Source organism: Melitaea cinxia, chromosome 23 (genome assembly GCF_905220565.1).
Source record: "Melitaea cinxia chromosome 23, ilMelCinx1.1, whole genome shotgun sequence".
NCBI classification, from domain to species: Eukaryota; Metazoa; Arthropoda; class Insecta; order Lepidoptera; family Nymphalidae; genus Melitaea; species Melitaea cinxia.
In genome coordinates this window covers 822,389-848,172 of record NC_059416.1, presented here as the reverse complement: position 1 = coordinate 848,172, position 25,784 = coordinate 822,389, and the positions used below count along the sequence as shown (strand labels likewise).

The 25,784-nt window shown below is 35.9% G+C and overlaps 1 protein-coding gene and 1 long non-coding RNA gene across 2 annotated transcripts; both read right to left on the bottom strand.

Annotated features, from left to right (window-relative positions):
* Positions 1-24,945, bottom strand: LOC123665277 (shootin-1-like). Its single transcript, XM_045599602.1, has 9 exons — positions 24,667-24,945; positions 19,548-19,734; positions 11,177-11,301; positions 4,487-4,632; positions 3,695-3,852; positions 2,619-2,802; positions 1,465-1,750; positions 1,034-1,255; positions 1-232 (listed from the first exon to the last, which is right to left on the bottom strand). The coding sequence occupies exons 1-9, from the start codon at positions 24,926-24,928 to the stop codon at positions 39-41; spliced, it is 1,764 nt and encodes a 587-aa protein (XP_045455558.1). The 5' UTR covers positions 24,929-24,945; the 3' UTR covers positions 1-38.
* LOC123665278 lies at positions 15,878-16,076 on the bottom strand. The gene is made up of 2 exons (XR_006745024.1): positions 16,003-16,076; positions 15,878-15,934 (listed from the first exon to the last, which is right to left on the bottom strand). It is a non-coding gene; the product is annotated as an uncharacterized LOC123665278 (long non-coding RNA).
* Positions 24,946-25,784: the final 839 nt, after the last annotated feature.

Below are 25,784 nucleotides of genomic sequence, written 5' to 3'. Positions count from 1 at the left end.
TTTTCTTCAAAAATTGTAAATTTTATTAAAAGTAAATTTTATGAATCTTGTTCAGAAATTAAGTTAGGTCGATTAACGCGCCTTTTTCTCAATGTTCCAAGTATTTGTAGCATTTCTTTGACCGCTTCAGGCTGGTCGTCTTTGGGTTTCTTTTCCATGAAGTTCTGTTCTGTCGATTTCAGCTGGAACTTACCACCTTTTATCTGGTCTACTATCGCGTCTATTGCACCGCCTGAAATATTTAGAAATTTTTGTAGATTCAGATAATATATGATAAAAGTAAAAAAGTATTTTTGGAGTGTATCAATTGTTAATTATATTATATTGTATGTATATTGGTATGTTTTCTTTCATATTTGAACATTTTCAGTTTCAATATGTAGAAAAAATTTATAGTTTAAGGTTTAAAGGATGCTTAAAATTTAAATTTTATACGGAATAAATACGGAGCCAAAACGTGGAACCTGACGAGGGGACGGGTCCAGAAGTTTAAAGTCGCTCAACGTGCAATGGAACGGGCTATGCTTGGGGTCTCTCTCAAAGATAGGATTAGAAATGAGACTATCCGCGAGAGAACGAAAGTAACCGACATAGCCCACAGAATTAGCAAGTTGAAGTGGCACTGGTCTGGTCATCTGTGTCGCAGGACCGATGGCCGTTGGAGTAGACGGGTCCTGAAGTGGAGACCGCGTCTTGGCAAACGCAGTGTGGGACGTCCTCCGGCCCGTTGGACCGACGATCAACGTAAGATTGCCGGTGTGGGCTCGATAAGGGGTTGCGGAAAAGGGAAGTCCTATGCCCAGCAGTGGACTGTAATAGGCTGAACTGACTATACTAGCTGTATCCCGCGATTTCACCTGCGTTAATTAGAGAAAAAAAACGTACTTACTATATAGCCTATAGCTCCTTGGTAAATAGACTATCCATATCCAACAAAAAAAAAATCGATATGAACCAGTAGTTTCTGAGATTAACGGGTTCAAACAAACTTTTCAGATTTATAATATTAGTGTAGATATTACGATATACATACCACCATTCTGTTTAGTTTTCTTCAACGAAGCTCCCTTACTGGCCAGCAAGTCGGCCATACCCTCAGCTGAAGGGACTGTTATCATTGCTGGCGGTGGTGGAGGGGGAGGGGGAGGCGGTGGTGGCGCCACGGGGGGTGCTGGGGGTGTTGGAGGTGCTGGGGGTGCTGGAGGTGCGAGTGTTGGGGGTACAGAGGCGGGACAAGGAGAGGGAGGTCGCACGGCTTCTTGACCTAAAGAATTGAGGGTAGTTAGAATAAGTATTGCTTACTAGAAGTAATAAATAAATATTTGTGTTTGCTCGCAAACGAATAAAACCGACTTTGAGAACAAAGCTATTTATTTCTTTTTTGGAATAAATTATGAAACTACATAGTTCATTTTAATACCTTTTTCAGTAATAAAATATCATTTTATACAATTCTCGTATTACTTATGTGACACTTACCAGTTTCCTTCTCTTCTATTAGTGGAGTCTCTTTGATCTCTTCTTTAATAACTTCTTTTATCTCTTTCTTATCATTCCCGCCGTTCTCAAAGTAACTTATCCTCGACATAAGATTTGATTTTTTCGGCGGTCTACTTCTTTCTAATTCTGCTAATTTCTTTTCCGCTCTTTCCGCTCTTTCTAACGCCTTTTGCGCATCTTCTTCTGCTAGTTTTATCTTCTCTTCCCATAGAAGAATATCTGTATCTTCGTGTTTTTCTGCTAATTTTAGCTGTGGATGAAGATTAATTTAGGTTATTTTTAAGGTTTCAGAATATTTACAAAAATTGTTTGACGAGATATTACGAGTACAGTTATTAGCACCAAAAAGCGCTAATATTTCCTACGATTACTTTTCCCGTACATCCAGGGTGGCAAGCAAGCGTACAGCACACCTGGTGGTAAGTGGTTACTATAGCCTATAGTCACCTACCACACCAGAAGTATTGCAAGCGTGTTGCCGACCCTAAATGGAGCTCTGGCCACCTTACTCTCCACAGGAACATAACCCCACTTGAGAGCATTTTTTTTGGCCGTGATTTTCTGTAAGGTTAAGATAATTGCTGCTGTACCAAAGTTCTAAGTTTTTCCACTGTATTTAGTTATAATAATCACCTGGCACATCAACTACCCCCTCAGTCTAATCCACCTGCAGTTTTTAGCAGGTCCTTTGAGATGACGATCCGTTGGCGCAACGGTCACAGCACTGGTTTGTGGCTATTGCGCTGGCGGTAGCGGGTTCGATCCCCGCACATGGCAAACGTATTAACCATGTATTGTTGTGGGCTCGGTTTTCCACATTTAGACATGGTATGGGCGTTTATGTTTGTGTATTGTGTGTGTTTTTCGGACCCCTGACACAGGAGATAATCCTAGTGGGCACCGAAAACGTAATATTCTGGCACACCACATCCTGATCAAACTTGAGCACTAGACTTAATTTCATCATTTTCATGGAACACCGTCCATGGCAAACATTTGTATGGGTTATGCAGAAGTTTGCCGTGGTCCTGAGTGTTTCAGGAGTTTACAGGAGTAAATTTTAGTGGGAACCTTTTTGTGCGTTCATTTACTGGTGACTTTATCCCAGTCTATCTTACCTGTAGTTCTTCAAGCTGTTCCTTGTGTCTGTTGGCCTGCTGCTCCAGGGCATCCCGAAGATTGTCCACCTCACCAAGAAGCAGACCAAGCCTCTCATCAGTCTCCAACTCTCCCATCAGTAAAGCACTTTGATGAGCCAATACTTTCGCTCGCTTTTTAGCGTCTCTGGCTTCCGACTTGTATCTACAATTAAATATATTTGGGTTAAAGTGACTTTATGGTTAATTAGTTTTCTTAGAGTAAATGGTTAGCGATCTTTTAAAAAGGCATGAACTACTATTTCAATTATAAATTTAATAGATATTGTTTAGCTAACTTATGAATTGTTTCAAAAAACACTGTTTGGTACAAACTAAATAATTTATCCACGAATCAAATCATTTGTCTAATTGTCCGAACTCTATGAAGGATTACAGGATAATTTACTTCCTAAGAGTAACGATCGTTACCTAGGTCAACAACTGAAATAAGCGTTCTCCGAGGCATGTTGGAAAGACCATTTGTGGTACTATAAACCAATATTTGGATACATCTAAGTATACACTTTTTTTTCATCGTGAGAATTGATTGTTTTTAATTTTCCTAGCATCTTGTACATACATAATTTTTTTACGCGTATTTAAAATGAGGATCAGAAAGCGCTTTTCAAGCCTTTGAATAAAACTATTTTTGATTTTGTTTTTTTATACGACTAGGGTAACCAAAGTAGAAGATGGTAGTGTTATTTGGCTGTGATTTTGAACTAGATATTTCCTAATGAGTCCAACTTCAATAAAAAATCATCATTACAGCCTATACAGTCCACAGCTGGACATAGGCCTCCACAAGTTGACGCCAAAAATAGCGTGAACTCATGTGTTTTGCCCATAGTCACCACGCTGGGCAGGCGGGTTGGTGACCGCAGGGCTGGCTTTGTCGCACCGAAGACGCTGCCGCCCGTCTTCGGCCTGTGTATTTCAAAGCCAGCAGTTGGATGGTTATCCCGCCATCGGTCGGCTTCTTAAGTTCCAAGGTGGTTGTGGAACCTTGTTAAGAACCTTGTTGAAAATAAATAAATAATATTGTTATCACTCACGTTTCAGCCATCTCCCTGTCTTTGTCCGCGTTGTTTTTCAAGGCGCTCATCTCTTCCATGAGTAGTTTGGACACGCGGTTGTGCCTCTCTAATTGATTCCTCAGGTCCTCTAGTTCTTTCTCTTGCTTGCTGCATTTTTCTTTCTCCGCTTCAAGTTCCTGTAAAATTAAGTTAAAAAAATAAATTAAATTAAGTTCTATGGATTACAGCTAGGGACTTTGTATAATGAATACGAGATGATGTTGAGTACGTTTCAGTGTGAAACAAAAAAAAACTGAAATTAAAATCATATTTGATTTATTTGTGTGATCTCTTATTGTGTGGTATGAGTTCGTATGAGTGCAACTAAGTGTACGAGTGTGTGAGCCCGCGTACGTGTGTGTGAGCAAGTGCACGCGTGGGCGTGATTGTTCATGTGTCTATGCGCATGCGAGTACACTTACACTCATTGTATCTGTGTACACGTGTACGTGAGTATATGTGCACGTGTGTCTGTGTGTACGTGAGCACGTATGTCGCTGTGTATGTGTGTACACGTATCGACTGTCCCTACGAATAATATCGAAATTGAAAAAAGGCACTTTACATTTTTTACGCTCAATGATTTGTTAAGTATCGATAATGAGTAAAAACTCATGAAAAATGTGATTTTATGTGTATTTTATAGCTTTTTTTCTTTGAAAATATACATAAAAAGTAGTTTTTTCATGCAATAAAAAAATTGAAAATTTTCAGTTTCGATACGTAGGGACAGTCGGTATACGCGTATACGGCTGTCAGTGTCTGCCACACCTGCGCGAGCTGGACGTTGAGCTCGTGGGCCTCGAACTCGTGCAGGCGCGCCGCGCTCGCGTCGGTCTGTAACGCGGCCACCTGTGCACTCAACTCGCTCACTGTTCGTTTGAGGAACTCTACCTCCTCGTTGCTGGAGTCTGAAGCTGGGCGGAGGTAACGAGTAAGTAAAATTGGAAAATGTACAATTTGACAAGCTATAACAAATTGTAATTGCGATAATAGTGCAAGAATTTAAAGTCACATTTCAATTCAGACTTGTTATAACAATAATCGTCCAATCACTGCTGTCGAATAGCAATTCGGACTTGTAACAGCGATGATCGTGCGATCATTGTTATCGAGTTACAATTCGGTTTGTTAAAATTTATAACTACGCAATGCAATTAGATTATTTATTTTTATTTATATAAAACCAATCAACCGTGACATTTTCTATTATGTCATTTTGGGGAATTTCCTGTTATGGTATATTATCGTGGACCACATTTGTGTGTGTCACTCGCACAGAAACATTATGTATGAGTGACACACACAAACGACCATTAATGGGTTATTATTAGAAATCATTTTTTTAAAAGAATGTTAAAATGTATAATTATTTTAAACAACTTATCCATTGTGACTCAATATTATTGTTGTGACATAGTTGAGTATTTTTCGTTCTCAGTTATACAAATGTATTTGTTTACCTTGACAAGAAATATAAAAAAAATGTATTTTTTATAATATGTACGATTTTTATTTTTGTGTTACCCACAATTAGGAATTCTAAACATTTTTGAATATCATATCAAAAATTGACCGCTCCAGCGGGATTCGAACCCGCGTCTTCGACATACCGTGTCGACGCTCTAGCCAATTAAGCTATGGAACGATATACTCGCCAGAGCGAAACTTTTGATATGATGATTTTTACTTTCGGTTTAAGCGAACCGTGGCGCCGTCTATAGTGAGTTCTTTACAGAGACTCGTAACTATTCAAAGTTTCATATTACAATGAAAATCTTTGACAGGAGACGACACCATGCTATTTTTAATATGTACGATTTTTATTTTTGTGTTACCCACAATTAGGAATTCTAAACATTTTTGAATATCATATCAAAAATTGACCGCTCCAGCGGGATTCGAACCCGCGTCTTCGACATACCGTGTCGACGCTCTAGCCAATTAAGCTATGGAACGATATACTCGCCAGAGCGAAACTTTTGATATGATGATTTTTACTTTCGGTTTAAGCGAACCGTGGCGCCGTCTATAGTGAGTTCTTTACAGAGACTCGTAACTATTCAAAGTTTCATATTACAATGAAAATCTTTGACAGGAGACGACACCATGCTATTTTTAATATGTACGATTTTTATTTTTGTGTTACCCACAATTAGGAATTCTAAACATTTTTGAATATCATATCAAAAATTGACCGCTCCAGCGGGATTCGAACCCGCGTCTTCGACATACCGTGTCGACGCTCTAGCCAATTAAGCTATGGAACGATATACTCGCCAGAGCGAAACTTTTGATATGATGATTTTTACTTTCGGTTTAAGCGAACCGTGGCGCCGTCTATAGTGAGTTCTTTACAGAGACTCGTAACTATTCAAAGTTTCATATTACAATGAAAATCTTTGACAGGAGACGACACCATGCTATTTTTAATATGTACGATTTTTATTTTTGTGTTACCCACAATTAGGAATTCTAAACATTTTTGAATATCATATCAAAAATTGACCGCTCCAGCGGGATTCGAACCCGCGTCTTCGACATACCGTGTCGACGCTCTAGCCAATTAAGCTATGGAACGATATACTCGCCAGAGCGAAACTTTTGATATGATGATTTTTACTTTCGGTTTAAGCGAACCGTGGCGCCGTCTATAGTGAGTTCTTTACAGAGACTCGTAACTATTCAAAGTTTCATATTACAATGAAAATCTTTGACAGGAGACGACACCATGCTATTTTTAATATGTACGATTTTTATTTTTGTGTTACCCACATTTAGGAATTCTAAACATTTTTGAATATCATATCAAAAATTGACCGCTCCAGCGGGATTCGAACCCGCGTCTTCGACATACCGTGTCGACGCTCTAGCCAATTAAGCTATGGAACGATATACTCGCCAGAGCGAAACTTTTGATATGATGATTTTTACTTTCGGTTTAAGCGAACCGTGGCGCCGTCTATAGTGAGTTCTTTACAGAGACTCGTAACTATTCAAAGTTTCATATTACAATGAAAATCTTTGACAGGAGACGACACCATGCTATTTTTAATATGTACGATTTTTATTTTTGTGTTACCCACAATTAGGAATTCTAAACATTTTTGAATATCATATCAAAAATTGACCGCTCCAGCGGGATTCGAACCCGCGTCTTCGACATACCGTGTCGACGCTCTAGCCAATTAAGCTATGGAACGATATACTCGCCAGAGCGAAACTTTTGATATGATGATTTTTACTTTCGGTTTAAGCGAACCGTGGCGCCGTCTATAGTGAGTTCTTTACAGAGACTCGTAACTATTCAAAGTTTCATATTACAATGAAAATCTTTGACAGGAGACGACACCATGCTATTTTTAATATGTACGATTTTTATTTTTGTGTTACCCACAATTAGGAATTCTAAACATTTTTGAATATCATATCAAAAATTGACCGCTCCAGCGGGATTCGAACCCGCGTCTTCGACATACCGTGTCGACGCTCTAGCCAATTAAGCTATGGAACGATATACTCGCCAGAGCGAAACTTTTGATATGATGATTTTTACTTTCGGTTTAAGCGAACCGTGGCGCCGTCTATAGTGAGTTCTTTACAGAGACTCGTAACTATTCAAAGTTTCATATTACAATGAAAATCTTTGACAGGAGACGACACCATGCTATTTTTAATATGTACGATTTTTATTTTTGTGTTACCCACAATTAGGAATTCTAAACATTTTTGAATATCATATCAAAAATTGACCGCTCCAGCGGGATTCGAACCCGCGTCTTCGACATACCGTGTCGACGCTCTAGCCAATTAAGCTATGGAACGATATACTCGCCAGAGCGAAACTTTTGATATGATGATTTTTACTTTCGGTTTAAGCGAACCGTGGCGCCGTCTATAGTGAGTTCTTTACAGAGACTCGTAACTATTCAAAGTTTCATATTACAATGAAAATCTTTGACAGGAGACGACACCATGCTATTTTTAATATGTACGATTTTTATTTTTGTGTTACCCACAATTAGGAATTCTAAACATTTTTGAATATCATATCAAAAATTGGTGTCGTCTCCTGTCAAAGATTTTCATTGTAATATGAAACTTTGAATAGTTACGAGTCTCTGTAAAGAACTCACTATAGACGGCGCCACGGTTCGCTTAAACCGAAAGTAAAAATCATCATATCAAAAGTTTCGCTCTGGCGAGTATATCGTTCCATAGCTTAATTGGCTAGAGCGTCGACACGGTATGTCGAAGACGCGGGTTCGAATCCCGCTGGAGCGGTCAATTTTTGATATGATATTCAAAAATGTTTAGAATTCCTAATTGTGGGTAACACAAAAATAAAAATCGTACATATTAAAAATAGCATGGTGTCGTCTCCTGTCAAAGATTTTCATTGTAATATGAAACTTTGAATAGTTACGAGTCTCTGTAAAGAACTCACTATAGACGGCGCCACGGTTCGCTTAAACCGAAAGTAAAAATCATCATATCAAAAGTTTCGCTCTGGCGAGTATATCGTTCCATAGCTTAATTGGCTAGAGCGTCGACACGGTATGTCGAAGACGCGGGTTCGAATCCCGCTGGAGCGGTCAATTTTTGATATGATATTCAAAAATGTATTTTTTATAGTTCGATTTAAATGAAATATTATTATTATTATATTTATTTTTACCCGGAATGAACCAATGCGGAATGAAATATTTATGTCTCATAATATTACTAGCGAAACCGGCAGACGTTGCCCGGAAAACAACTACCTTTGATTGCTTATAATCTGATAGCAGCGCCACCTACCGGGTCCAGTTGAGATAAAAACTACCCTATTTCCCAAGTTGACCAAAATTACAGGCGGTTTACAAAATTTGATAAAAATTGGTTCAGTAGTTTCGGAGTTTATTGTTAACATACATCGTGCTGTGTGGCTACGCCACTAAAGAATTTAGCCACTCCCTCTCTTCCCGTGGGTGTCGTAAATGGCGACTAAGGGATAACAAGGTTCCACAACCACCTTGGAACTTAAGAAGCCGACCGATGGCGGGATAACCATCCAACTGCTGGCTTTGAAATACACAGGCCGAAGACGGGCAGCAGCGTCTTCGGTGCGACAAAGCCAGTACTGCGGTCACCAACCCGCCTGCCCAGCGTGGTGACTATGGGCAAAACACATGAGTTCACCTTATTTTTGGCGTAAACTTGTGGAGGCCTATGTCCAGCAGTGGACTGTATAGGCTGTAATGATGATACATCGTGACACGACATTTTTATATATATATAGACTAACTGACCCCACAAACGTTGTTTTGCCATATATTTTATTAACCTTCTCAATCCCCCTTATAACTTAGGGGAATGAAAAATAGATGATGTTCGATTCTCAATTCACACAAAATATCATGAGAATCGGTCAAGCCGTTTCGGAGGAGTTTAACTACAAACACCGCGACACGAGAATTTTATATATTAGATAAAATAAGTCGGTGGAATGAATTGCGTCTTGATCTAAGGAGGCCAAGGCTCTGTATAAACTGGTAAGGCTGGGTTTGAGAGTGAGATGATCGGTCATCTTCTCTTAAGACCAGTTTCTAGTTTAGGAAGTTTTGTGACCAAGCTATTTAAAATAAATATTAAAAAAATATATTTTTCTTCTGAATATTTAAAATGGCTTTTAATACAATGAAGATCTTAGATGTGTGAGTACATACAATATGCATGCGTACATGAGTGAGTCGTTATGTGACAAAACGTGTGTTAAATATACAACAATGAAATACCACCACCAATAGGTCATTCTAGTTTTACAGAAAAGTTTGTGCCTTTGTTTTAGTATGAATCAGCTAAAGTTACGTAAACACATATAAACAATAGTCATGATTTGTGGGGAAATTGTACAAAATTTTTGAACGTTTATGTGTGGATAAAATTTAGCTATTCATATTAATAATTCTAGTAATATTTAGTTCTTAAGTTGTGAATTGTAAATATGTATAATTTTTAATAAACTATTGTTATCTTATCATTCTAGTATTAAAATTATAATTTAAAAGTTGGTAAGTCAAATTTATTCCGCGATTTTTACGCCCAATTTGAAAAAAAGAGGATATTGTTAATCCGCTTGTGTTTTTTGTTTGTTACTTCGGAACTTAACCATTTATAAAACGATAGACATTTTTTGTTTGAGTTTCACTTCACGTTTGTTGCAAATCTTACGTAATCTATACATATAATAAAATCGTAGGAAAGTCAAAACTGTACATTGAATATTTTTTTAAAGAATACTTGGGGTGTGATCTACAATCGATACCGAAGCTAAAAATATAGTTTTTAGAATTTTTGTCTGTTTGTCTGTATGTATGTCCGGGATAAACTCAAAAAGTAACGCATGGATTTACTTCAAATTTGGCACGAATATTATTAAGAAGTCGGGTCAACATATAGGCTACATTATATCACGCTATCACCTACGGGGAACGAGCAGTGAACCTTTATTTCTTCAACGAATTCTGTAACAACGTGTAATCTAACGACCCATATTTGAATGTTGTTATCATGTTAATAACCATACTATAAGTTAGCTTCACACTATAAATAAAGACATTCTGTAGTATATTTAGTATCAGCATTGCACCCGTGCGAAGCCGGAACGGGTGCGCTAGTACAATACTAAAATTGTAAAATTATAAATGAACTTTTTTATGGGCTTGAGTTTTAATCGTGTAACAATGGAATAAGAACCCACCAACGGAACTCTTCTATACCTAATGTACGCCAAAGTGAAAACAACTAACAAACATGTATAATTATATATTTAATATATTTATAACAGCAAAAAGCCAGTGTCAGACCATCCTAGCAATTGTATACAGTTTAAGAACTAATGGTCTAAAATCAAAATATTAAAAAAAACTAGCCAAGTGCGAGTCGGACTCGCGCACCGAGGGTTCTGTACAAACAAAATTATTAAAAATATTTTTATGATATAACTAAAAGTTTATGCTTTTCGCAATTTTTCCTTTATCTGTGCTATAAGACGTTGCTTCGTACCAAATGTCAAGATTCTGAGTTCACGGGAAGGAGGTTACTTAGTACGTAGGTTTTGATTCCCTTGCGAGTATCGAAAATTTGCGGCATAAACGGCTGTATCTTTTGATTGTGTTGGCTTAAAAGTTTGATTTTTTCACAGCTCCAAAAGACAGTAAACCTGAGTATTTAATATGAATTTCAGTTTGATACCTTTACGCGTTTCTGAGAAAAAGGGTCATGACAGACAGACGGACAACAAACCTATAAGAGTTCCGTTTTTTCCTTTTGAGGTATGGAACCCTAAAGACGTTTATAATAAAACAAATATTTTATTCAGTAAAAATGCTAAGAGCCCGTGGATGTTGTTAATATTATTAAAAAATAAAAAACCTATTGTACCTAGATGTCTTCTTTAAAATATTCCATAAAGTTTACCTGTGTCCGTGGCGTCTGTGAGGTCGATGTCAACAGCCGTTGCTGGCAATGCGTGGAGCAAAGCTGTGCTTTGTCTCTTCAGCTGTTTGTTTTGCTTGTACCACTCTCCAGCTTGTTGCATAACCCTGGAACAAATACATTATCATTACTAAATAGCATTCTATACCCATTGGCGTTTTTACCCTAGGCCCAAAAGGGCCATGGCATTCTTGGACGGGCGGCACAAGCCGAATATACTTACTAGGAATGTGAAAAAAGGGCAGCCGAAATATATTTATGTTGGAGGTACGGAAACACACACAAGATGACGATTCAAAGATGCTTTTGAAGCCTATTTGAATGAAGCTATTTTGATTTTGAAGACAAAAGCACAAATTTCTTTAATAATATAGCAATTATTGACATTTTTCTTCAGAAGCTCACCTATATAACTACAATAAATTATGTAGGCTTAGTAATCACTGGAGATGGTTGTAGAATTAAATTGTAAGTCCTGGGACGAATTGGGGATAACTGAGGTAGGGCACAGCAGGAATTTCCTGCTCAAAATATGGAGCAGCCCGACTGGGGTAGTACCTCGACCTTACAGAAGATCACAGCAAAATAATAATGTTTTCAAGCAGTATTGTGTTTCTGTTGGTGAGTAAGGTGACCAGAGCTCCTGGGGGGATTTTTTTTTTTTTTTTTTTTTTTTTTTTTTTTTTTTTTTTTTTTTTTTTTTTTTTTTTTTTTTTTTTTTTTTTAGTTATGTGATATATCCACAGGCTTATTATGCCCGTGCTTTTGTTATTCCATATATTGTTATTATTTTTTTTTTTTAACATGCATCGGTACTTCACCGCAACTTAGAATCTAGAAGCCTTAATAACTAGTCTTAAAATTTCAAATTTCTAAAAGTCGACGCGAGTCCACTGACCAAGACTATTCTACATATTGCTTATTTTATATTCTTATATACTAATTATTTTTATTATATTTACACTTATTTGCTAACTAAAATATATGTACACTTATTTTCTAACTACAATATATGTATGTACACTTATTTGCTACTTACAATGTACACTTAACCTATGTTATTGTTAGTAGTTAAGTACTTTTTTTTTTGTGGTTAGGAATCGTTTTGTCCATTTAAATTTAATTTTTTTTTTTTAATTTTTTTTTTATTAATATATTATATGACTAATCCTATCTTATTAAGTAAATATATAAAGCCTTATCATTACAATTGCATTATCCTATTCCTATACTATTACATTCAATTTTATTATTTATATTACTTACTTTACACTTTTATCTACGCATAATTTATACTTACAATACAATAATGTCTTCACACCTCTACATTTTTCAACATTTTGAGCACATTCTCAATGACGGCAGCATCTCTATGGTGAATGGCCATCTCGAGACTATGCTCAAGGATTTTCTTGTCCGTCATCTCCGCTGCCCTCGCCACAAAGCGACCAATTGCGTCGTCACGGTCGTCGGTGTAATAGACACAGGTGTTGGTGTGTCTAGTCACCGCGACTACAGCGTGCGAAACGCTGTCGTGGATCTTGAGCCTCCTTGTATTTGTCTGGAGGACGATGACGTCCTCATAGGTCTGGCCCTGCGCCTCATGAATGGTTAAGACGCGCGATCCCTCACCGGACCCGTATCCCTGGTCAGTCAGCAATCTCTTCTCCTCTTGCGTAAATACCAGGTACAGGGTTCGGTCCCTTCCTACAGGAATGCGCGCGCCTGTGAGACTCTCCACTCGCAAAGATCGGATCTTTGTGCTTGAGCTGTACACGGACTTGTAAACCTCACTGATGGCAAAGGCGACATCTTTGGGGTTACGATGCGCTCTCCTGGGGGGATTGGGGATTGGGTCGGTAACGCGCTTGCGATGCTTCTGGTTTTGCAGTCGTTTATAAGCTACGGCAATCCCTTACCATCGGGTGAGCCGTACGTTTGTTTGCCGACCTAGTTATATACTAAAAAAAGTTAGTAGGTAGGTAGACCCACTTGTACTTTGATCGGTCATGCTTATTAACAAATTGTATTAGCTTCATTAAAAGTTACATAATTGTCGCAATCCGATCAAAGTATATTATCATTTGCAAGTACCTCCCCCTGACCCCCCCCCCTCTTGACTGCAATATTGATTTGAACTTGACATTGCGTAATTGAGAACACAATCTTGATGAAAAATGATCATAGATATGTGATACAATGTATCGACTTACAGGATATCTACCATACAATCTGAGCTAAATACACATACAAGCAAGAGACGATAAATTGAACCACATATAATATAAACATTTACAAACAAAACATTGTCACATAGGAGCAGTAGCTTAGACAGAAGATAGGCTTACAAATAAACTTGTACATCCCTATCCCTAATCCCTAATCTTATATATACAATTCTCGTGTCACAATGTTAGTTAAAATACTCCTCCGAAACTACGTGTTTCATTTCCCATGGAAAGTAATGTAAACTGAGCTCCTAGGGAGAATTGGGGGTAAGATTGGCAACGGTGTCACGATGCTTCTGGTGCAGGAGGCGTCCATAAATTACGTAATCGCTTACCATCAAGTGAACATAAAAAGCCCGTGTGATGTTGAATAAAGAATGTGCACTATGTATTTTCTCCTGAGATGTCCTTGACTAGCATCGTAACATTCACTTTCTTTTGATTCGAGTTTGTATACGTTATATAAAAATGTTAATTGAAATACATTGGTCTTTAATATTCTTGTTTTAAAAGTTATTCTTGTATTATAAGTTGTTTACTGTTTTTTTTTCTGTATGCTTCATATTGACATAAATTTATTGAAATTCGATTCATTTTTGAGGTATAAATAACATAAAACCTATTTCAACAGTTACTGATTAATACATATGAGTTTCTGACAGGCTACCAGTGGCTCTATCAGCAGGAGCTAATAGACAATTTGGTCCTGTTTCACTTCAACTAGTACTAAAACTACAACTTTTTTACTCCCAAGTTAGGAATAGAATTATCTTAAAAAAAAAGGTAAATATTATCTGTTATGTAGAAAAGAAACACTATCCAACACTTATCAGCAATGGGCATCGAGCCTTCTGTCCTACTAATCTTACTAATATGATAAATGCGAAAGTTGAGTGATGTATTTTTTTTTAAATATACAACTAGGTCGGCAAACAAGCGTACGGCTCACCTAATGGGAAGCAATTATTGTAGCTTATAGACGTCTGCAACACCAAAAATATCGCAAAGGCGTTGCCGACTCTATCCCCAACTCCCACCAGGAGCTCTGGTCACCTTACTCACCAACAGGAACACAATACTGCTTGAAAGCAGTATTATTTAGCTGTGATCTTCTGTAAGGTACTACCCCAGTCGGATTGCTCCATATTTTGAGCTGGAAGTTTCCTGCTGTGCCTTACCTAAGTTGATTTAATGAAACTTGGTACGTAAACATCTGGAGATCAATATAACATAGACTAAGTTTCATCATGTCATCATATGTATAACACAGTTCCACTACCACCTTGGAACTTATAAAGCCGATCACGGGATAACCATCCAACTACTGGCTTAGAAATACACAGGCCGAAGACGGGCAGCAGAGTCATCGATGCGACAAAGCCCTGCGGTCACCAACCCGCCTGCCCAGCGTGGTGACTATGGGCAAAACACATGACTTCGCGCTATTTTTGGCGTGAACTTGTGGAGGCGTGTCCAGCAGTGTAATGTGATAGGCTGAAATGATGATGATGAAGTTTCATCCCGAAATTACCCGTAATCGGGAACTAAGTACATAATAAATAAACAAAAGCACTCACATTTGGATTTCACAATAATACACATCGCAATCGTTTTTAATTTTTACTTTTTTGAAAAAGTAAATAAAAAACACACAATCACTCTTGACCATTATCAAAGCCACACTCCTGCGCCGGAGTCGATATGTAACTGATCGATCGAGAGGTGAAATTAAATTTTAAATTATAATATTTTAACTAAAAATCGATAAATAACGCACGTAACGAATTCCAACTTTCTATTTATTTAATCTAGCTACATCTTATACCGTGGTTCTGTCTTTTATGTATATAATTACATAGTGTATTGAATATTTTTACCAGACTTTAAAAAAGAGGTCTCAATTCTATAATACTTTTAGAAGTAAAACTTTTTGAGGCTTAACTTGGAGAGTAAGCTGGTGAGTGCGGGACGAGAGCGTTACGAAAAGTGTGATCGGGCGATGTGAACGGTTAAGCTGAAGAAGAGCTAAAGAAGTTTTACTTCAGTCGTGTGGTCTAAAGCACACTCGTTTATTTAACTTTGGAGCCATCCATAGATTACGTCACGCGTTAAGGGAGTCGATGATGTGTTACATTGTGTTACAAGCGGTGGGAAGGAGTCTAGAATTTTGTGACGTCACATTTCAAAATATAATGTATTAAAATACGATATTTTGGGAATCAGAACTAATATGTTTCTACTAAAGATTAACTTAAAAAATTAAAGTTAAAATTGTTTTGTTGGGGAGCACTTTTTATTTTGATAAAATATCGAGCTCCGTAAAATGATAATAATCAACATAGCAAATACCCCTTTTATTAAAAACTTTAGCAATAAAAATAACCATGTTAATTCAAAATCATTTTTATTTTCATGCTTCATATATTTTTATACCTATTGTAGGTATTTTTTAAAAGTAATTTAAATGGACATAAAATTGTATGAGTAAAATATATGACGTAACAATAGGTACCTTACCCCCTACTCTATTACTCTTACCCCCTACTCTACTACCCTTACCCCCTACTCTACTACCCTTACCCCCTACTCTACTAAGGTCTCATAAATGTAACCAACTGTAATAAGGACTAAGATGGGGTTAAAAATCGTGAAATTTGTGTGACGTCATTTTTTTTGTTTATTTATTTATTTATTTTCCGTATTTACACAACATATTCAAGTAACAAGTAACAAAAAAAAAAGGAACAATCAGTTTCTAGGTGTAATTTGAAAGTAATTACTATTATGATCTCTTCTTCTCCTAGCTAGGTAGCTGCTGTATTATGGAGAAGCAAAAAAAAATTATAAATGGCCCCTTTTCACTTCACTGTGTATCGTGCACCGATTTTGATGATTCTTTTCTTTAATCGAAAGCAGATGTTTGTCATGTGGTCCCGTTTAAATTTGATCAAGATTTGATGGGTGCTTTCTGAGCTATCCCTAATAACGCGTATTTCACCTAATATACCTATCCCTAATAATGACTATTTTACCTACATCGTAATAAATAAATAAATATCAACACAATACACACACGGTCGTCTGTTCCTAAAGTAAGCAACTTAATGCTTGTGTTATAGGTAACAGTCGACTGGTATAGCTACATTTTTTTTTCGATAAACATACTTATAAATAATATATATATAAATATATAAATAAATATATATAACACCCAGACTCGGGATGGGAATCGAACCCACCCTCGGAGCAGAAAGCAGGGTCACTACAAACTGCGCCACCGGGCTAGTCGAAAATCGTAATACTCATATAATTATATCATCTCAATAATGTAATTAAAAGTATATAAGTTTTATATACTTAAGTTTTATTGAGGTAGGGCGATACGGACATATCTTGCTCTAGACCTGGAGCAGTCCAAGTGAGGAACTACTCTTCTAGAAGATCGCAGCAGTCTTTTGTTTCTGGTGAATAAGGTAGCCAGAGCTCCGGGAGGTTTTGTTTTATATAACTAGGTTGTCAACAAGCGTACGGCTCACCTGATGGTAAGCGATTACCGTAACTTACAGACGCCTGCAACAGTACAAGCATCGCAAGAGCGTTGTCGACTCTACTCCCAATTCCCTATAGGAGCTCTGGTCACCTTACCACAGAAACACAACACTGCTTGAAAGCAGTATTATTTAGTTGTGATCTTCTGTAAGGTCGAGGTACTTCCCCAGTCGGGCTGCTTCATACTTTGAGCAGGATATATCCTGCTGCACTATACCTCAGTCAAAAAGTTTATATATTTTAAAGTAAATTTCTATATTTATAAAACATATTAGTATTTCATATATTTCACATCGAACTCTTAATATTTTACAAGGTATAAGCCACAGACACACAAACCTCGAAACTCATGAGTGTACATAAGTATGTATTTAGGAAATAATGCGTAACGCAACAAAATGAATATTAAATAATTTCGATGACACGGTCACGCACTGAGTTCAAGTCGTAACTCACGTTAGTTAAATAATAACTAAATAAGTAATTAACCTCCATAACGCAACGTCTTATGGTGAAATTTTAATAATATAAGACCCCATTTATTAATGACACGTAAAATGGAATTTAACTATGTTTTCTTTTTCTTTATGGTGTCAAACAAGCAAACGGTCCGTGATGGTAAGCGGTTACCGTAGCTCATAGGCTTTAGATTTACATAGACGCCTGTAAACACCAGGGGCATCGCGCCTTGCCAACCCTACCCCTACTGTCCACACATCTTCAAAAACTCTGACTACGTTACCACAAAAATTCTAGTCCATTCAAGTCTTAACTTCTGGGAAAAAATGAATAGCAATAAAAAAACTAGACAATCTTTATATTAATACGTATATCAAAAACTTTGTAACCCTTTTAATTTGTAATCTTAACAATTTGTAACCTTAATAATGTTCAAACTTGTAATTTAAATTAACTATGGTCGAGTTTCGATTATTGTCGCCCGACCACTAATAAAACTAATTAGATGTTAATAAAGAAGATAAATTGACTATATCCACGCTAATAAAATAATCCACATAATAATGAAATACCAAAAATTCCAAAATTAATCTGGTGTTAACAAAAAAAAAATAAAAAATAAACTGACCCCATCTCCACTCCCACAAAGTCAAATTTACACACACACGCACCCACAAACAAAAAAAAACTAATAATCTAAGTAATAAATCAGTCTGACTCAAGTCAACAGAGCACTAATTACTGGAGGCACACTCTTATGTCATCTAGTAATATAGTTAACTAAGAACACTCAAAAATTCCCACGATTGTTCATGAATAATAACGAAATATATATTTATGATACTTTATACCTATTTAAACTAAAAATAAATAAAATCTCTGATGTAATGTTTATATTTGAATGAATTTAAGACGTGACGTCGTAGCATCTAGGGTAACAAACGAGTTCCGCTACCACCTTGGAACTTAAAAAGCCGACCGGTGGCGGGATAACCACCCAACTGCTGGCTTTGAAATACACAGACCGAAAATGGGCAGCAGCGTCTTCGGTGCGACAAAGCCAGTACTGCGGTCACCAACCCGCCTACCCAGCGTGGTGACTATGAGCAAAACTCATGAGTTCACGTTATTTATGGCGTAAACTTGTGGAGGCCTATGTCCAGCAGTGGACTGTATAGGCTGTAATAATAATAATAATATAATTGTACAAACACTAGATTATAAGAAACTTTTTTACTGACACTATATGGGCTAGTCCCGAAATAAGGATTATTATTATAACATCATCGTGGCAGCCCTGCCAGGACCCTACATCAATTAGCGATTCCTGCCATCTCCCTTCTTGTAATTATAATTTTCCGCCCCGGTGCTCGTCGTTCTTGCAGGAAATCACCAAGGTTTATTGTGAGTTTGAATGTTTTATTGCGGATTATCACCTAATTATTATACCTTTGTATTTTAATAAAAAATTGCTGTGACTTTATTTAATTTAAAATAAAAGTAGGTTTTTGTGTTTTTTTTTTTTTGGAATGTGAAATGATAAGCTTAGCGAAAATAGGTAATTTTTTCGGTAAGTTTAGGTAAAGTTTCTTTTATACAACTACCGTAGCTTATAGACGTCTGCAACACTACAAGCATCGCAAGCGCGTTGCCGATCCTATCCCCAATCCCCCTCAGGAGCTCTGGTCACCTTACTCACTACAGGAACACAACACTGCTTAAAAGCTGTATTACTTAGCTGTGATCTTTTGTAAGGCCGAGGTACTACCCCAGTCGGGCTGCTCCATATTTTGAAGCAGGAAATTTCTTGCTGTGCCCTACCTCAGTTAAAACCTCAATTAGTTGTATAAAAAAACGAGTGCATTTTGGGACGCCCGACAGAAGTGATAACCCAAGCTTAATCTAAGAGAGAAAGAAACGTCTGTCTGAAATACGGCTAGCTCTGTGGGTTAGAGTGAGAGAAGACGAGCCTGTCTACCGCTACCGTATGCTTGAGAGAAAGGGAAGCCAGACAACTGGCGTAACGCGTTAAGTAACGAAGCGGTGTACCCTCTCATAAGAAGTTATCACTTAAAAAAAGAAGAAGGATTAGCAGAATAAAATAAAGAACTACTTACTTCTGCATGACGCCAGTGTCGATCTCATGCTGGTTCTTAAGCTGTTGGTACTCTTTGAACAGCTTCTCCGAGACAGCTCGTAGCTTGTTGAGCTCCTTCTCTCTGTCATGGAGTTCCGCTTCGAGGTGGTTCCGTTCTTCCGTGACGATGTTGAAACGGCGTTGTAGGTCATCGTGTTCGCGTTTAGCTGTTGAAATACAATACACATTATACTACTAAGTAGCTGACCCGGCAAACATTGTTCTGCCATAATAGGGACACCATTATCACCTAGGGATACCCCTAAAAATAGCCTACGACCTATTCTTAGACGTATCAAATATACAAAATATATATATAAAGACAAGACAGACAAGCTTCGTAGGAGGTCTATAGCAACCACAGTGATACGAGGTTTTTAGATATGTATTAGATTGTGTTTCATTGGAAACAATGAAAAACTGACTTCAATCACATCGACGAGTAACAGTCGAATTGAGAACCTCCTTTTTTAAGTAGGTTAAAAGTGTAGACAATAGACAATAGGACAATAGACAAGTCATCGGTAAAGATTGTAGACAAAAAAAATAAATCGTTATGCTGCATATAAGAATAACTAAGCATCTACCACTAATTATCACAAAAGAACACAACGTACAGAGCTGCGTCATAAGTCACACGATGCTGGCATCCGCACCTGCGTAAAATACGCAGTTGCACATACTTTTAACAAAGAGAGACTATAAGAGTTAAATAAAAAATAAATATTATACATTCCATTCTAAAATATGATTGATTGATATAGCTTGTAACATCATGCTGGGTTGTCTCCGTGTAGGAAAACAATCTGAGCATAGTGAATGCAAGTGTGCTTTACTGCGTGTTGGATGTATTCCCGTTTTTTTATTTTTTTTTTATTTTTTTTTTCCTTTACTAAAATTATGTCCATACAACGACCAAAAATAATAAACATTTTTGAATATCATATCAACATTGTGTGGGTAACACAAAAATAAAATTGTACATATTAGACCAAAAATAATTATTAATTTCGGCGGTCGTACGCACTCGCATACATTTTAGCGATTCATTTTTAAATACATGTTTACCTAGTTATGTCAATAATTAACCTCAAGATTTAGATGAATCGGTACAAACGCGAAACGCCATTAGTACAGATAATATACAAAAATTTACTTTTATGTTTTAAATGCGTCTGTCACGGTAAATTTCTAATGACATATTGATGACCCTGATAAGGGCCTGTTTTACTGCTTACTGATGTGTCATGGTATCCAACAGATAAACTTTTATCTACAGCTAAACTGGCGAACTTCGTAGTGCCATTTTTTCGACATTTTTTCTTTTATAAAAACCTCGTCCAGACAATAACGAACACAAAAAGGAATTTTTCAATTTGGTACAATCGTTTGGAAGTTATGCACGTACATCCATTGCGGCGATTAATTTTTATTTACATCGTTCACCATCCAATCCAGTTTATCTGCCAGATATTTCTATTCGCTATTTATGAGTACAAAACTTTTAGTTTACTTGTTTAGATGAAACAGGCCCTTGAGATCTACCGTTTAGCTATATGACGTATAACGGCATCCATCAGATCAAAGTTAGTAGAGTATTTTTCTTTCTCGCAGTCTATTCGTAGCTTATTTACAGAATATTTATCCAAAACCCGTGAAACAGGCCCTTTTACTGGCTACTTTTACTAAAAATGTTATCAGTAACTTTATGTACTAGATAAACTTTAGCGGTAACCAGTTATAGACTCTAAAGTGCCTAATTCATTCAAATTGCTATTAGCTTAATTTTCATGTAAAACCTGTTTAGTGTGTGAAGTGACTATTTTTTTGTGTATTTTTTTTTTAAATTATTTATTTAGGTGAATTTCTAATTTATAATTGTTTTCCTTGTAATCTCATCATTACAGCCTATACAGTCCACTGCTGGACATAGGCCTCCACAAGTTTACGCCAAAAATACCGTGAACTCGTGTGTTTTGCCCATAGTCACCACGCTGGGCAGGCGGGTTGGTGACCGCAGTTCTGGCTTTGTCGCACCGAAGACGCTGCTGCCCATCTTCGGCCTGTGTATTTCAAAGCCAGCAGTTGGATGGTTATCCCGCCATCGGTCGGCTTCTTAAGTTCCAAGGTGGTTGTGGAACCTTGTTATCCCTTAGTCGCCTCTTACGACGCCCACGGGAAGAGAGGGGGTGGCTAAATTCTTTAGTGCCGTAGCCACACAGCACAATCCTTGTAATCTACTTTTGCATAATTAATAAAATATTTTAAAGGGCCATATCCAAGATAAATCATTAAAATGTCAATTTATATTTTATGTTACTACAGTCATTATTAACTTTATGCCTTCTTGAAAACCGTTAAATAAGTTGTATGTGTTTGTACACACTTTTTTAAGAATATTAAGATACAAAATTTATCTATATATTGGCTATAATATATATACATGCAATAAAGAGTATCCTACACATACATAACCAAAAACTTCAAAAACACAGGCAACACTGTGAGCTCATATCTTTGATTATCTAATACGTTTACATTATCTTTGATAATTTTCACAACTGATAAGAAAATTACCTCACTATAAATTCCAGTTACATGAACTGACGCTACAATTACTAGGAATACTGACACAATAGCTATAATTTATTGTTATATTATACACAACCTGATGCTAACAACTTTACTTGCAAACAAATTTCCATATTATCACATATGTTATGCTTAAATGGATATAATTTTTGCTCGTTTTTGAGACATTTTTAATTGCTTCGGTCTTCTTGGTCATAGAATAATATTATATAGCCTATAGTCTTCCTAGAAAAATGGGCTAACACTAAGATTTTTTTTTTAAATTCGAATCAGTAATTCTTTATAATAATAGTAAAGTTTTACTAATAAATTTGTTTTTATTATTGTTTAAAATAACAACTGAAGTGACTTGATATATACTTACATCCATACCACACCCATGTTTTTCTAACTGAAAGTCTAAATACTAACCTAAACTAAAAAATACGGCTGATGTGGTAGAACTTCCATAATTTATATCAACTATGCTTATTATTTAGTGAGCCTATTTAAATCCCTTTTAAAAGTAGAAAAAAAATTGTATTACAAAAAAAAAGTAAAATAAAATCTAACATTAATCTTTTCTTCACAAATTAAATAAATAGTTAAAATAAGAAAGTTTGTTTGTCTGATTATAAATATACACAATATTACAATAACAAAAACATGTGCATTAGTTATATAATATAAAACTGTTGTAATATTTGAAATGCTTTGAAACTAAAAATATAATAATCAATCACAAAATACTTCATCTTGTTTACTATTAAACGTATAACAGTAACCATACGATATTCAAAAAAACAGTAACCATTTCAAATTTATAATTATTTTTATAATTTCACATATTGAGAAGCAAATCAAATAAAAAATAACTTTATTTAAATATGCTTCAAAAGTACTTTTGAATCGTCATTTTGCAAATTAAAATTTTGAGTGATTGTTTTTTTTAAGTGTAACTACTCAGAATGTAAATTCTGCAGAGAATAATCGTCAAGAAACTCCGCAGTTATTCTTTTAAAAATAATATATAAATGTTTAGTAATAAAGTAATATCTTGCATGAAATACAGCGTCACACATCACACATCTTTATCATCAATGTACTCCTGCACTGAATAATAAGCTTTATCTATTATGTTTCCTTTTAACAAATACATTTAATTTATTTTGAGACAATTGCAGAAATTAAACCATAAATACCACATACCACTTCTAAGCTATACAAAAAATTAGTTAAATAGAAGCAGTAAGTCATAAAAAAGTCAAGTGGCAAGTCGGTGCTTCATGTGTGTCTCATTTATATTTGATCAACATCTCAAAAGAAAGAACTTTTTCAGTTATCCCAAATAAAGCATATTTAATTCACTTCAGCCTATCGCAGTCCACTGCTGGACATAGGCCTCCACAAGTTCGGGCCAAAAATGGGATGAACTCATATGTGTTTCCTATATTCAATTAGTTATTTTTTTTTTCATTTGCGACACATAATTATAACAGTACCGAGAAAGCATAATATTTAAAACACAAAATGCTAAAGAAATATATATAAGAAATATGAAGAAATATATATAAGAAAAGCAATTTGTAAGGAATAAAAACACAAGAAAATTATTTAAAAAATTATAAATTGATAACTGCTGTTCATATTTCAATAATTCACATAACATATAACCTTATTTTGTTCTATAAATTGGTTATAAATATTATTCAAAAATAATATTCCATGAAAAGTATTTTTATAACTAATTTATATATTTAAGCATGTTTTTGATGAACTATCCACTTTCAATTATCTAAATTAAGTATTATAATAATTTATATTTACCTTAATATTGATTTGTTACATGAAATCAACGTAAATCAAATATTTAAAAGTAATATTATAACATTTATTTGAATAACTTTTTAATGATTAAACTAATATGTATGTTTTTCGTAAATATAAAATTAAATTTCAGATTTAACTTCATAAATAATTTAACTTTTAAACGCGAACTTGCGAAGATTAGTTTTTATTTTGACATTTAAGTAAATCATAAAAAATGACGTGTATAATAGTGTTGCGTAACTTATAGTCGATATAATAATTCTAAGAAAAAAATATTGAAATTCTTGTTACACAGCAGTCAATAGTGTACTTATCAACTTTTTAAATCTTTGTTAATTTACGCCAGGTGTATTGCGCAGTAGAATATCGATAATTATAAGTCAGAAATAATGTTCCATTTTATATAAAAATCCTACAAATTGTTCATAAATCACAACTTGAACGATTATTTTCAATAATATGCAAAGTTAGAGTTAGAGGACTTAACTTGGTAATGTGTATCGGGTAAGTTTAAGAATACATAATGCGTAAGCAACAGGTTATCGCCTATCATAATCCGACAAATACGGGACTAGGGTTTTTATTCGCACTTTCGTTTGCATATGACCCAGCGGGCAGCTGGTCCGAGCATGCGCAGTAAGCAAAACAAAAAAGTGGGAAAAACTATAGATTTCCGCCTTGAAATGAATAGTACGAACCTTTTTCGGATTTGAGAAGGTATGTTTTGTGCCTTCTCTCCGCATCTTCGTATCTATTTTTCCACTTTTCGACGTAAGTTGATAGAGCGATGTTCGTCTCCTTAGTGTTTTGATGCGCGTCAGGCTGCGTCATTCTAGCGGCAGTGGCTCGCGGGATCCTCGTGGCCGCGCCGGGACAGAGCGAGACAGAGCTCCGGCCGCCTTGACACTGATTGTTGCTCGGCGCGATCGCAAATACATTATCACCGTTCCTTTTAATCATTTTTGCATTCGATTTTTTTTACACGCGCGCCGCGATCGCTCTCATCGTCTCGTTTTCACATATACACCATTCACGTGTCTAGATCAACAGGCTAGTATGTCGGTCGTTGGAAAGTGTTAAACAAATTCGCTAATAAGGTCCCTTTGTTCTTGCCGTTGAGGAAAATACGCACAATCCTGTCTGTCCGCGACACCGCTGAACTGTGTCACCATTCGCGTTCACTCATTAAATCAGCCTTGGAATTAATATAAAATAAATATATAATTATCACTTATAAAAATGCAACGTATAGTGTAACATGGAGTTAAAAAATACGACACTTAGCTCTCAGTGGCAGATCGCTACTAACGTATGCCTGTGGTTGTGATATGATAATGAAAACTTCGTCATTGTGAGTCATTAGACTTGGTGTTTACGCTTTATGTTTACTTTTGAACTAGCTTCAGTTCTGCATATGTTAGAGAATGTTTCATATGAACTCTTTAGACTTATCGATAGAACGATTTAGTCATGCATGTTTAATCGAATTTATTAATAAAACTTTTTCTTTTACGTTTACTTGTAGTATAATCGTGCGATTATGTTGATGTTATTTTATTACTCATCTTTACAACAAAGACATCGTTTTACTAGAAATTTTATATTCCTTAGATTTTAGTTACATAATCATCTTGTAAGTACAAGGGAATCGATTATGAAAAGTTTTATTAAGGACACTCAGCTTGGGTTTTAAAATATCATCGATTCTAAGCTTCTAATACGGTTACATTGTAGTGGAGAAAAAAAATAACTTCAATATTTTTCATCATAGTCAACATAAAATAAAAAAAAATTACTATCTTACTAGAAAAACGTA